Genomic DNA, 15,294 nt, shown 5'->3' with positions numbered 1-15,294 from the left:
TTCTATCGCTTTGACTGCTGCATTACCTCCCCTGAGTGTCTTCCTTTGTGGAAGACAAATTTACATTTTGTGCGTGTGAATGGTGTACCAGCACCAAGACCTTTGGGTTGTTCCTGGGCACCGAAAAATAAAGATTGATTGATTGATTGATTGGTTATTATTATTATTATTATTATTATTATTATTATTATTATTATTATTATTATTATTATTATTATTATTATTATTATTATTATTATTATTATTATTATTATTATTATTATTATTATTATTATTATTATTATTATTATTATTATTATTATTATTATTATAGAAATAAAAAGATGCCCTTTGAACGCGCACTGTTCACTTGTGACTCTCTGGCGCGAGTACGCAAAACTAAAAAATGGGGTTATCATTTTTATGCTCTCTTCTAGGTAAGTCTAGACTGGAGTGTAATATGTCTTGTACTCTCTCGCTGTCCAGAGGTTTTGCACCTCTATTCTTAGGCGAGCGATGAGCGAAAAATTGGTGTACTGCAACGAAGCCCATTTCCGGGATTTCGAAATAAGCCTAATATTCAAAGAAATGCATAAATAAACAAACAATATTTTCTCCCAAAAAGAAGTAAGCGACGCAAAGAGAAAAATACCTGACGAGCTGATCCAGCTTGAGGAGTTCTTGCAAAAACAAGCGCCGTATGTAGTCGTCGCTTGTAACTCAAAGACTGAAAAATTCTCTTTTTTTTTCATTTGCGGTCACAACACGTGCAATCCACCACTTTATACGGGTGAGCCCCCCACGTTCATTAAAGAAAACGTATGCAGTACATTTCAGCAAGTGTGATTAGAGTGTTGCGGCACACGCTGCAACTCATTTCTGTCGTGGCTTTTCAGGGTGGCTGCGGGTGTTGCTATTGTGACCGAGTTATACACGTACGCGGGAATCAGCTCCCTCCTACCATACACCAAGCGTGTCATTCTGGACTTGGAGACAGGCTACCAGAAGACCCTGCACGTGAGCATGCATACGCAGAGCTAGTATGAGCAGCTTATGTTCACCACGCTCCTCCTGCACGATTCTCCTCATGCTTCTCCACAGGCATGTTTTGTACCCGAGTATTATGTTTATCCTAGACTAATATCTGCTAGCCATATACTGTCAAGGACTAGAAGACGACGAAGTTGGCCCTGCTGAAGCACGGAATGCTCGCGCCGGGCCCGCAGCCACTAAATCATTATCAAGGCCATCTGTCATATATCGTCCTTCAGCTTGCTGCCGGGTAAAAATATTTTAACGTAAGGAATATTTGTTTTCAGTATAGCCCGAGGTCCCACCCGGTAAGCTAAGCGGGCTAAGTTGAATTGTTTTCTAGAAATCAGTGGCAATTCAAAGTAAGAATATATGACACTATGTATTCTCTGCTTAATGGCGTTACTTGATTAGTGTTTAGTAGTTTAAAGAAAGTACAATAGTGCGGTTTAAGGTATGAGGCAACTTTGAAAACTCACTTGATTGCGAGAAAAAAATTGGTTTTTAAATATTTGTGCTAACAAAACACTCATTATTTCTTAATGAATTGCAACAAAATTACGTTCTTAATTACCAGCGTTCTAATGATGCAGGCAAGTTGCAAGTCCATGCGCGTCCCCTAAAGCGCAAGGAAATGATTCGGTTTGACGCACAGCAAAATATTTTTCTTATTTTGCGGTGTTAGGCATCTGTGCTAATTATCTCAGTTTGGATTATTAGGAATTGTTTCTTAACGTTTGTTTTTTTTTGTTTTCTATGTATGAAATCTAGCCCGCACATTAGAGACGAATGACATTTTTAACAGGGCAATTGTATATGTCAGTCTACCGATACTGAGCTTTGGCTTTTAATTTGCCGCATGTCACTTGTACAACAGCAGCAGAGATACCCAAGATATCCTGAAGCCAGATGTATAATTAGCACAATTTGAAAATAAAGTGAACAATTTTGGTTCATCTCTTCTAACATTTCGATGACGATAAAACTATGTTGTTTTTGAGAGAGATTACAATTGTTTTGTTTCTTTGTACTATTCAAAATTTTCTCTAAGAAATTGGCCTCATGTCTTACTGGCCACTTTTTGTTATGAAATGACTAAAAGCATTTTACTTTATATTTATAGCAAATAAGAGGCATAAAGCGGCGGCTACCCGCACAGAACGACTATAAAGCTCCTAATTCCCCAGAGGTATTTCAAATCTAGCATTCCAGCATGAAATATTTTTTTGACTCAAAGTTGAAATCGCAAATATATTGCTCCAAAACTAGCATGTTGAGTGAGTTGTTTGCGGCTTTTCTGTTCATTTTCAAATATGTTATTGCTTTTACCAGGCGGCGCAAAACTAATATAAAGGGCGTTTTACATTAGACTTTAGACAGTTAAAAATAGGCTTTTAACTTAGAGGAGCGATTTTTTTTGGCATAGCATTGTCAACAGTTTATTGCATCATAATTCAGCCAAGCCATTCTAAGTAGCTCTGGTTAACTAATATTTATTAGTTAATATTTGATTTATTACTATTGGGCGCCCTAATTATTGAGATGCGTGCAGCCTACCGTAAGTAATATCCATATCAGTTTTTATAATTTCAAAAACATGGTTGCCTTGGGTGTTGTGGCTCAACAAATTTTGGCTATTTCGACGAGTTGCATGAACTGGAGAGGTTGATTTGCCTGCAAGCTTCTCAAAAGCGCATACAATTTGGCGCGATGTAGCCATAATTTATTGTGGCGTCATACAGCCGAGGGCAACCGCGTTTTCAAAATTCTAAAAACAGGTATGGATATTACTTATGGTGGGCTACACGCCTCCTTATATTTAAAGAGCTTAACAGTAATAGTTGAAAGTTAAGTGTTAAACGTTAGTTAACCAGCCTGATAGTTTGCACGTCTTAGCAGAATTCTGATGTATTAGACTGCTGACAATGATATGGCGAAAAGAGCCAACTCAAAAAGCTTTTTTTAAAAACTGTGTAAAGTCGTAGGTGAAACACCTTCTATAAAAACAACAAAGAATGAGATATCTCTGGTACTTTTCTGACTGCTTGGATACGTGCTTTCAAGTTACTTCCATTTCTTAAAGAACCTCTCAAGGAATGTAAACTAAGCATGACGCTTCGCAAGACAGACGATTCCTCGGTAACAATGACGATGTTTTTGTGCGTGGTAAGATGGCTGTGCTGCAGAGAAAAAATCAAATAAACTTTTCGATATTCCGCCCTAATCATGTGTTCCCGAAAGCCAGGAAGGTAACATGATATTAAGATGTGTTCGCTGCAGCTGCTCGTTGAATCAGGGGCCCCACTTAGGAGAGTAATTGCCTTGTTGGCTTGCGGATCTTATTTGTTGAATGCAAGGCAAGGCATCGCTCTGAATGACTGTACTGAGTGCATATTTCTTGTCTCGTGCTTCTGTCCATTGTCAAGTGACCGTTTCCTAATTATGGAATTCGTCGCATTCTCTGATCCGCTCCCCGCGTTAGTTTCCTCATAACAGATGGTATTTTCCCAATGACTGTAAGACTGCGTTGCAGAAGCGAGAGAGAGGTCTATCGTGGCAGACCAGGAATTGTAGCGGCGTAGCGTTGGTCCCGGGCGGGGATGAACCCAGGACAAGGACGAATTTTTCTTTAAATACCAAGTTTCTGAGAAAGCTGCTTAACTTTTCTTTGTAGCCGTATGGCTGCGCTCGGGTGGATGTCAATGAGTAATTACTCCCTTATTACTGCCCAGTAATTCACGTCACCAAGCATAGTTCCACATACTTACGCGGCATTTCGCGAATCTCACTTCACTTTTGCGCTCTTCTCAAGGTGATGGAAGATCTCTGACACGCGTAAGGTGTTACGTGAAGGTTACCGATAAGCATGGCTGGACTTGATGTTCCCTTGTAGTATCCTTTTATTCATGTATGCACCATCCCAAGGGTGCGCAGTTCTTTGTTTTCCACGTAGATAAGGAGCTAATGTCATCGTTATAAAACACAATCATCCCTGCGGCCGCGTTTTCATTACAGGAAATTGACACATTACTACTCACGGACTACGAAATTTTTGAAAAAGAAATGGTGGAAAGACTTGACAGTGAGTATGACACCAGTACTGTAAACCTTCCTAACCACCTTCTAGGTAGATCTATGATAAATGCACTTTCCATAAAATTCTGCAGCTAACTAGCTTCACGTTGAGGAAAAGTACCAAATACAGTAATGAACACAAAGACACGATGCTTCAGCTTTTCGATTTCAACTCTTTTTACCTCACTAAAATTTGCGCATGAGATTGGTGACACGACAATGTGGTAGTTTTTACACAATAGCAAACTTAATGAACACGTTACAGCATATTTACTGAAAACTGTTTTCTGCGCTGCGTGAACGTGGCGGCAGTTACAATTTTTTATTAAAAATGAGGAAGAATTTCAAGAATGCCTTTTCACGGATACCATATGCGTCAGTACTTCACTCGCAAGCGTTTTCCGGCGATCACTGGTTCAGTCCTGCCCAAGCATGGAGTCTAGGAAGCTGTCTGTTAACGTTTATTCCATGTTTCTTCACTTGCATTTGGCGCTCGACTTTTAGCTCGATGATTCAGACTTTTTCGTCTCTCGGATGGTGCACGGTGGTTATGGAAATATATTGAATTGAAATAAACTCAGTGGGCGGCTTGGATACTTCACAAGGTCCACCATCTTCTCCTTCATGAAACTTTTCTCAAGCGTAGAGGAGCGCTTCGGGACGTAATTCTGTTCAAAAACATACTCAAATCTCAGATTCTTGCGTACGTGCAGAAGAAAGACCTTTGCGAAAGTTTTCTGATATATTTTATCCTTGATGGTACGTTGAATTCAGTCGAGGAGACAAATTCCACGAGTGGAGAATCATCCCTCAGCCGTTATGTTCGCGCCTCTGTGGTTTGACGTGGGAAGCTGATGACGAGGTCCATATAAATTGCGTTTGGAGCGACGTATATAACGAATCCAATCATTTACCGCACGACAAGAACTTTGATTCTTTTATTAGAATCAGTCTTTTCAATTCATGATCTATCCACACCAAGTGTTTCCTGACGTGCATCGTCCTGGAAACCCAATTTTTTCAGGTCGTCAGAGCTTCAGCTGGACACTGTCGTTTTGTGCAGCACATTGCACATTGCGCCCGACAGTTCATGCAGTTACTGAAGAGCGCGATAACAGGTCGAAATCTTCGAAAATATCGATAATGGGCAGTGTAGAGTCCGTTTAGTATTGCGCGAGAAATGTCTTTTTCGAAAACTTGGTTGGTCGTTCTGGCCTGTCACGTTTAAAGATCGTAAAACCAAACCTCCTGCGAACCTATATCTCTTCAAAATTTGTGAAGGCGTGGACTGCGCTACTCCAAAATTAGATGAAAGCTGGTGGTGTTTGATCCCGAATTTGTGGCGTCGGCGGATAATGGCCATTTGAACAGTCCTAATGATGTTATGTTAACATGACTGCGCCACTCTGAAATTCCATGAAAGATGACGGTGTTTCATCCCGAAGTGGGGGCGGCGGCTGATAATGACCATATGAACAGTCCTATTGATGTTATGTTAACATCATACTCCGCCTGCTGCTTACAAAAATGCCCAGTAATACACCTAAACGCAGATTACGTCGTCTCAATATGAGAGCAGGTTAATTCAGAACAGACGGAAAGTGAACGCAATGAGAAGTGCCCATAAGATGACAAAAGTGAAAAAAGAACTAAAAGAAAACATTGACGCCCCAACAACGCCCCACGGAAGAAGAGACCATTATTTAATCAAAATACATTCAGGAAAAGCAAATAGGTCTTTTATATCCGTGATATCTTGAATTGATGCGAAAAAAACTGAACATATATATTTTGTTCACTACTGTATTTCAATGGCTGCAGCTGAAGCAGGAGTCCTAGGTCGTCTGTTATAGATGCTAGATGACGGCTGAAATTTCTGTTAGCAACATTTTACACACAAATAGTTTGATTCAGTTAAAATAACGCAGAATACAATATCTCTATTGCTTCTATTTTCTTAGCATTTCCTGCAGGAGCAGGTCCCAGCTCAAAACGTGCCTATGTTCATTATATTATTGTCCTGTTTATGGAGAACTTCAATGTTGCTTTGCCTTTAACACTAGATTGCGTAATGCTTATCGGAGAGGACTTGGAGAGCATAATGGCTATAAACCCGGCCCTTCTTGCCAAGAAGCTTGTCGACCGTAAGTATTACAGCCAGCAGTACTTGCTGAGCGTGTAGTAACAACGAAAATTCATAGAAAATAACAAACCGTGGTGCTAATTAATTCACACATGTCTTGTGTGTACAGCGAATCAAGGAACCATCCTGAAAGAATTACACCACTAAGTTGTATGCAGAATTGGCTTTGATAGGAATTAAGAAATGTTTTGTTCTCTGTGGCTCAAACTGCAAGAAAACAGTAGGGGATCCGAACTAAATAACAGTAGACACGCAGTTTTAATAATTTTGTATTTTTAAGGCTGGAAGATAATAGTTGCAGTGGGGCTTTGTCTTCTCACTTGGCACTACGCATAAATCTGCACGCGTTTCCGTTTTTTCTGCCGAAGATGATATTTATAATTATTTTCATGCCGAAAACTTATTTCACCTCAGTCAAGGTGGGGTCTAATATCAATTTCTCATGAATTTCTTTTTAAAGAAGCCAATCACTAGGCCATGGAAGAACTTTTACACATTGTGTCAGTGGTGGGTAGAAGTAAGGTATGTGGTAGGTACAATTGTGCTCAGTAAATCTCGGCTTAAGTCGATATTACAGCCGCTATTTTGCCGTTTCCACTCTGCGGGAACAAAGCGACAAACTTGGTTGTTTCGCAGACATTGCCAACCTGACGGCTGAAGCACTCCCGTTGAGAGAGGCATCCGATCAGTACGTCGCTGCTGCAAGTGCGCTCCAGATAAGGACCAACTTCACCTTCGGAAATCTCGCAATTAAGGCAGTGTTGGACCAGTGCCAGTCGCAGCAGCCACCATTGAACCTTTGTGACCCCGTATTGGTTGCTCAGGCAAACCTTGAAGCGCAAGGTGCAAACTTTTCTCAGGTTAGTGCAACGCTCCTTGATCGACGAGTATTCAAACTTTGCTAGCATAGTGTGTGCACAGGATTATTTTATCATTTTTTCGGCATTGAAATCAAATCGAGAATAGCAGGAAAATTGGACGAAATCATGTAGCCTAACTGGCACCGTTCAACGCAAGCATCGCCGTGTTTCTCCTCATATGTATGCATTTCTGCTCCACAAAAGAATAGGAAAAAGTTGAAAACGAAACGAATATACATGCATTTAGAGTCGATAAAATTTGAAACTAGGTGGCTGAGACGGCAGTAGAAGAAAATGGAAATGGTTACTGCGGAACAGAAATTATGAGCAGGGTTTTTCAAAGTTTGCACACAGCGTTCTTGGTGCCGCATGTGTACGAAAAAAAAATTGAATCTTATACTTCTTTTTTAAAACAAAACCTTATTTCTACGTTGCTGTCGCAAGTATATTCTTCTTGTCTCATTTGACGCCAGGAGGTTGAAGATTTTAAAGACTAATGATTAATTATTTCTTTCTGATCGCAATGCACCAGCATACAACCTTTGTCCGTAAAGTTCCTAGACTGATTCAATTACAAAAATTTTGTTTAACATTGATATCATTTGTGCAGCACCCCTTCGAAATAGTCTCCTCTGCAGTCTATACACAGCTTCCGATGCGTCTTGAGATCTTGAAAACAGTTGGAAAACGCTTCTTTTGGCAGGGATATCAGCTCCTTTGTCGTAGCGTCTTGTATGGCCTCCACACTCCCCATCCAGCGATAATATATGGCTCTCTTCACACGAGAAAACAGAAGAAATTCGCATGGGGAGATGTGTGGCGACTATGGCGGATGGGAAAATACACTCATGCTGTGCTTGGCGTGGAATTTTTTTCAAACTGAGAGCAGTGTGCGGCCTTGCGCTATCGTGAAGGCTCCATTGCCCAGATGTCCATAAGTCAGGACGATGGAGTCGCAGTGCATCACGCATGTGTTGGAGAACGCGGATATAGAACTCTTGATTCAATATGTGCCCTTGTTGTACGAACTCGTTGTGTATGACACCTCTGGCATCGAAAAAACTATCAGCATCGTCTTTGTTTTGGTCTCTTGTCGCCGCACCTTTCTCGACGCCGGAGAGCTTGTGGACCGCCATTCGGCGCTCTACCTCTTTTTATGAGGATCGTATTGAAAACGTCATGTTTCGACTTCAGCAATGATGCTGTCGACGAATGCAGCACCCTTCTCTGCATCGGAGAGCAAATGAGCGCTCACTGATGCCCACATGTCCTCCTTGTCCTCTGTGAGGACTGCTGCACAAATCTGGCATTCGGCTTCCGTTTCGAAAGTTTTCACTCAAAATTTGGTGCCATTTTGTCTTACTAATTTTGAGAGCATCTTGTAGCTTGCGAACTGTAATGGTGCGGATTTGCGGTACGATTTCCCTGAACCGACCCTCGTTGTTTTCATTCCGTGAGGTTGAAGGGCGCCCCGGCCTTGCGTCGTCTTTCACGGACGTTCTCCCCGAAACTAAAGTCTTCTGCCACTAGAAAACTAGCGCCCGCGATACTGTCTCGTTGCCCTAAGCGTCACAAAGGAGCTCATACAGCTATGTGGCTGTCTTGCCAAGCTGCACACAGAATTTTATGTTTACACGCTGTTCGAGCCCAACAAACACAAAACCTGCTCAAAATATCTCAGAAATATCCCATCAGGACATTTGGAATCTCCCCAGGAGGCGCTCATTTTTCCCGAAGACATCCTGAAACCGTCCCCACTATTAGCCGTGTCCAAAAAGTTTTGCGTCCCAGGGACAGCCCAAAAGGTTAATGCCAGATTTCTCAACTCCGGCTCAATAAAACTATTTCTTCTTTTTCATGCAGACTTCAGGCATCTAAGCGCACATGTGTGCCAAATTTCAGGCACATGCTTACACTACAGGTGGTGTAATACATCTGTCCACAAGTGTGATTGCTTGCTGGCTAGGCAATTCACACTTACCTGTTTACATGAAATGTGCTTTAGCAAGGTGAAAATTAAGGCTGGTTGGTGCATGATCTAGAGACGGGAGCAGCGCAGCACGAGACAAAGAGAGATCCTGTCATGATGAAGTTCAAGGCAGTTTTGACGCCCAGAACTGTCGGCTGAAAGCAGCAGGTTACCCGACGAGACTGCTGTCCAGTGTCACAGAAGGGATTCTGCAAGCACTTAGAGGCAGAAAATATGTCACAACCACATCAAAATAAAGGAAGCCGTACGCTGTCATTCTTTGCATTAATGACATTTCCCACAGTCTCAAAAAGGTAGGAGCAAGAGCTGGTGTAAAAGTGCTCATGTCAGCACCCAACAATTAAGTTAAGAAGCCTGTGCGCCAAAGTCAACAGCGAGCAAAGCAAAAATCAATGCAAGTAGAAACATGTGAAATGTGTGAAAAGCGGGGTTTTTGAAATACCTCTGTCATGCGGACCCACCTACATCGTTCAAACAGGGCGCTGTTTGTATAAACGGTTTCGAGAGAACAAAAGATCCCTAAAGGGCGCCATCAGCAGTGAATTAGCCAAACATTGCAGAAAGCCATGAATGTGACCTGCAGGTTAGCAACACAATGGTCATCATGTCGTATTTTAATCAACGGACACGGGAGATTGAAGCCTTCAGCATCCGACAAAAGAGCGACGTATATGCGTCAGCATACTTTCGATAGCGTTTCGTGACATCGAAAGTGATTTTTTGCGTGCGTTTCTCTAATATTTTACCACGTGTGTACATATTATGCGTTTGTCATGCTTCTGTCTTTTCCTTATTGCACGAGCGAGATGTATATATTCGATGAACGCGCATTAAAAATCTGGCTGTTAGTCAGCTTCGATTCTCGCCTCCCTCTTCTTTGTTTAGTGCTCCTCTGCTCCCGCCACAAAAACTTGAAATGTGCTAGAATTTAACACACAAAGGAAAGATGAATTCAAAAAGTCGCCCGATCCCGCCCATATAACAGAAAAAAAGGAGCGCAATACAAATTTAATTTCAGTTTATTAGATGTGCTTTTTGCATTTAAATGAATACAAACAGGAGACTCATATGTATGCACGATTTAACGCACAACGTACGGAGCACTACGGCGCCAGCATATAATAATGGCCAAATTTTTCTCTAGCTCTGAGAAATCTAAAAAAATGAAGCAACAAAAACATAATACAGGCTGAAAGTTGATGCACCTTAAGCAAACATTCTAAAGGTTACAAAAGCATATATGGACACGCAAAAGCAAACGCATGTAAAGAGCAACCTGGGTGCCAAAAGAAAAGACGAGATGGGCGTACAATACAGATACGCGGTTTCAGGTCACGGATATTCTGCAGGGTGAAAGCTCCCTCTCGCTTTGCCTCTCGCACGAGCCTCGGAGTAAGCTTTTTTGAGCGTGTTATCAAAAGAGGAAAAAAAATATTTCTACGAGGCGAAAATAAAAAACGAGCATAAACCAACATACCTTGACGACGTTGCCAACGGAAACCCGGGGATGAAATAAAATGCTGCAACTATATATATGAATTCAACGCAGCCTTCAGTCCTGCTCCTTCTCACGGCACAGCGAACGCTCAAACAAACACCTTACATCCTCGATACACCCACGTTTTATTTTCTTGTGTCTAAGTGTGGAGATAAGACTGCTTGTAGCCGGCCGATGGAAAGGGGGGACGTCTTGAGGTAGGAGCCCTGGCGCGCCGCACCCATGGTACAGCAGACCGCACGTGAGGCACAATGCGGCGTGGGAAGCGAGATCAAGGTGATCAAGGCGCAAGTAATCCGGTGGTGTTAGGATTCAGCGAAGCGAACACAACACAAACTATACCGCTGCGAAAAGACGGCAATGTAGGTAGAGCAGGTTAATCCATGGGCACTCGCATCAAGAGTCTGGTGGGCATCCGAAGATCTCTCCCGCCTATGACCGCAGCGGGCGGCCACGCTGCCACCAACAACACGCCACATTCGTCGGAGGCGCTAAGGGATGCAGAGTGGGCGCTAGGAGTCGCCCATTTCCTTGAAATCCGCTGCCGCGAACGACGCCTGTAAGAGCGCCATTATGATGTAGGGCCGTGAAGCTGCAAAAAAAGACTTGCAATGCGCCGCGCTCGTTTTCATCAGTTCCAAAAGGAATTATGTGGGCACGCCGAGGTGCGCGAGAAAGCTGCCATGAATCCGCAGCTAAGAAGTTCACGACAGCACAGTGATGAGAGCAAGAGCTGCTGCGCGCTGGGACTTGCGCGCGAACGGCTAGGGGCTGCGCGAATATGTGTGCGCAAGATGGCTTCCGTCCAGCGAGGAAGCCGGGCGAGTGACGGGAGTCTATTACTGCGCCTCTGCTAGACAGCGGCGCAACGAGGGGTGCTGGTATTTGGAGATGCCTGCAGGGACCGCCGTACCGTGCTGAAGTTGGAAACACTATATAGAAGACGGGCACGTTGGTGACCGCCGCTCCCGGCGGTGCGATGAAAAGGCAGACCACACCGCCTGCCTGCCTGCAGCATGGAGCCGACGGCCCAAGAGAATTATGCGGGGTGAACTGAGCTTCTTTCGGCTGTTCGAACAAAACTGTTTGATCTCTCAAAACGGCGAGTGCAAGACCAAAACCTTCTCTCTCCGTAGCTTTTGGCACGAGGGAGAGAGAAAAGGGAGCGCGGAGTGAATTTGTATTTTTTGTTGAAAAGCATTGGTCCCAAAAACGTTTTCCCGGTTACCTTTCTGGGACCAATTTGCTATGATTTGTTTTTGTTCCTGCTTAACCGCCTCTAAAAAACATTTCTAGGCCATTGGTGGGCGCACTCCCCTTTTGTTTCGGTTTCTGAGTCCTGCCTCTACGGCCTGGAAATGCTCTATAAATTTTGTACTGGAACTGGACATTCCATCCTTTCTGGGCGCACCTGGGGAGGTACGCTGTTTTCTGGGTATATAGAGTTCTGTTTTACCACTGCATTTTTTTTTTCTCTGGTGAGCTTGAAATCCGAAATTCCGCGTTCCAAACTGACACCGTTACTTCAAAATGGATGCATTCTGGCCTAGAAGGAGTACATTGATCCTAAGCAAGTGGATACCACTGCACTGAGTCACACAGACTAACGGGCGCAAAGCAAAGACATCGATCACACTCTCAGCGATAATTTCATTCATTCAGACGTTTGGCATGCGTTTAAGCACGCATCAACGAGATTGTGAGAGTTGTAACAAAGAAAAAGCAGCACGGAAAGAAATATGCAATTCGCGTTTGGTAGGACACTGTACCCTACATTCATTTGCGTGGAATTTGGAGCTGGCATTCATGCACAAAAGAGGTCGAATTTATTGTGATATATTAGTATATTAACGGCATTTTCATGGCATAGCGGTATCGAAAGCAAGAAGAGAGATTTATACTTGAGAGGCATTTCGAAGATAGCCAGATTTTAATATTCCTTTTCTGTACAAGGTGTGGCATTACACACTTTGTTTGAACAGGAGAGGACATTAATTATTCACAACTTCTCTTCCTGTCTAACGTGTGCCAGTCGTTCAAGCCCTCTCTTCTTTCTATAGCACGGTCTTCTGAGTGCCGAGAAAGCCAGTGGGAAGGGGTGACCAGAAAATAATTGTTTTATTAAAGCTAACACAAGTTTTGTTTTAATTTTTCCAGCTACTACCGATTGGAGATGAAATTAAAAACTACTGGGCTGTATTGCACATAGCCAATGCATCTCAGTTCCTGCCTGCAATAAACACGGTAAGTAAAGCAGCAAAATGCGATGTAACGGGATAAAAGCGTTTTAGAAAGAGAGTCATTGCGGCCCTCTACCGAGAGCTTGACGAAGCGGAGGTATTTTTCGCCGTTTCCTTTAGGATATTATATATAAACTGTATTCCTAAATGTTAAGGGCCTCGCATAAATTCTCTGCGTTGAGGCGATATTTTTTTTACATCAGAGACAAGAGATGCTTTTCAGGAGGGCTCATTACTAGAATCAGTTCTCTTGGCCTTCACTACGTGTGCAAGTCAATTTGAGGCCAGCGCTAATTGTTACAATGTGATGTCAGTCTCCAGTCTCATTTCACCGGCTAGTATTACCAGCAGCCAACACTCAAGAAAATTAGTAAGAAAATTTATGTCTTCAAAACAAAGCCCATAACTTCTCACTGAAGGCTCGTCAGAAGAAAAACCCAAATATAATATTTCAGGATTTCGGTGGATTTCATTCATTTACGCGCAATAAATATTATTTTCCTTGCACCCCGCTCGTGCCATGTAAGAGGAATTTAGATACTCCCACCTTGCCTGCACGTAATGTGTGGTGCGTGTTAGGGACAAAGTGCTCTAAGAGCGCGCACATGGATGAAAATGCCACAACATGCACTATGCTTTAAGTCCAATTAGTGAACGTTTCTGTTTTTAGAACACAACATCAGTAGTGGTAACTGAACGAAATGTGGTCTGTGTTATGACTTTCATTCTATAGTTGAAAACAATATAATGCAACACTTTTTTTTGTTCTTGAATTACCATGCCCTAAATGTATTCGAGAGAAATTTAAATGAAATTAGAAAAATTTTGAAAATTGTGTGGGATATTTGAACTCCGCATTGATGGTATGATGCGATAGCCTATTGGGTAAATTTACATGTACACAGGAGGTCATCCTGTAGTTTACATTGCCTGGAGTCCTCATTCCTCTGCTGGCGGAGTGGTGCAGACTTTAAGCGTTGCGATGGTAGATGCTCTCAGCGGTGGGCCCTGTGCGGCGCAGGTTGCTCTTCCCGAGCGACCAATCATTAATTTAGCTACCGCATGCAACGTTGGACAGTTCCCTCACTACTAGATGGCCAGGTTGTGATGACGCTCCACGTTGACGTGACCTAGGTGGCCCCCCTGCCTCCTAGGTTTCTCTCTGGGCACCACCTGCCAGTCATGCTCGTGATTTTTCGCTTACAACGTCGACGCCGGATTTTTCGTACAACGGGGCCTTTAACGCTATTACTTCAAAATAAAATTAACTAATTCCGTGTAATTCATTATAAATACTGTTTTTTAACATTAACCTCTATGAACATTGTCCTCACGTCTGCGTCTGCACTCCATCCTCTAACTCTTTCCTCTCGACGCTTGAAAGTATGCCCCTAAAGCGGGATTATTACTACGCATTGGTCGTACTCACTATCTCTGCCAATAAAACCATGGCTACAAGCTAGTTGGCTGCTCTCCTAGGTCTGGTCATGACTCTAGCGTCAATTTCTTGTCCTGGCTTTCATCTGAGAATCACATATATGTTATTTGTGAGACCTCCTATATGCCCTTTGCGACACCTACTCTATTGTGCTTTCTTCCTGTGTTGAATTGGCAAGCGTAGTTAATTTTCATGAATTTTTCATCAGTTGCTTCGCTAGAAATGACCACTCAGTCGGCGTACGCTACACTAGACTATTATTCTAGTAGTTTGCGGGTGGTGCTCCAAATAGTTCACGCTGTATAAAAATAAAAATAAAGAAGCGTTAACTCCTATTTGCTAATCCAGGCAGCTGATGCGTCTGCCAAGGATGTCTCGATGCGAATGGCAGAAGCTGGAGTAATGGGTAAGATTTTCTTTTTACTCTTTTTGGAATTTGATTTATTTGAACAGCCTTATTCTAAAATTCATGTTTAGCTTTTTCTTGATTGTTTGACCTGCGTTTTACTCCGAAGTGGTTAGAAAGATTCTAGCCCTGTCAAAATGCATACTTGGAGAGAGAATAATAAAGGCATGCAAGAGTAATCAGCTCCAATTTAAACGCTATTCTTAAGTGCTTGGAATTGTAAGGACATGCTGGTGAAGACACCTAAACTACAGGCAATGTGGACCAAAGTTATTAGGGGAATAATTAACGAAAGACGTGCCCAACATTTTATCTTTCCACTAGTAGTTTCCGATCGCCGCTATTGGCTGCGTCGAAATGGTGGCGGGAAAATTGGTATTCTACGGTTGTTATTGCCCAGACAGTGAACGGCAATGATCGCACTTGCACTGAACACTGAACCACGTGGATTCGGTACCTCTGAAAGAGCTGCGGCGAACTTTCATGGATGCTAATAATTTAAGTGCGCTGCGTTATGACACTTTCTCGCCGCTCTTACTGCAGGTGCTTAATTTTTGCTGGTGGTGCACTGAATGCCGCGAGTAGAATTACAAAAACAGTCCCCATACGCAGCGCTAGTTGCTTTGCTCATCG

At 42.8% G+C, this 15,294-nt stretch overlaps 1 protein-coding gene across 1 annotated transcript in view; it reads left to right on the top strand.

Annotated features, from left to right (window-relative positions):
• Positions 1 to 15,294, top strand: part of LOC144119842 (uncharacterized) — a 65,648-nt gene that overhangs the window by 22,617 nt on the left and 27,737 nt on the right. Inside the window, exons 5-10 of the mRNA XM_077652368.1 lie at positions 876 to 996; positions 4,027 to 4,093; positions 6,150 to 6,230; positions 6,866 to 7,089; positions 12,735 to 12,821; positions 14,604 to 14,661. Of these exons, the coding sequence (XP_077508494.1) occupies positions 876 to 996; positions 4,027 to 4,093; positions 6,150 to 6,230; positions 6,866 to 7,089; positions 12,735 to 12,821; positions 14,604 to 14,661 (638 nt within the window). The remainder of the gene's footprint in view (positions 1 to 875; positions 997 to 4,026; positions 4,094 to 6,149; positions 6,231 to 6,865; positions 7,090 to 12,734; positions 12,822 to 14,603; positions 14,662 to 15,294) is intronic.

The sequence above is a fragment of the Amblyomma americanum genome, chromosome 2 (assembly GCF_052857255.1).
Source record: "Amblyomma americanum isolate KBUSLIRL-KWMA chromosome 2, ASM5285725v1, whole genome shotgun sequence".
In the NCBI taxonomy this organism is placed as follows: Eukaryota; Metazoa; Arthropoda; class Arachnida; order Ixodida; family Ixodidae; genus Amblyomma; species Amblyomma americanum.
The sequence above is the reverse complement of the archived record's forward strand: the minus strand, read 5'-3'. Positions and strand labels throughout refer to the sequence as shown.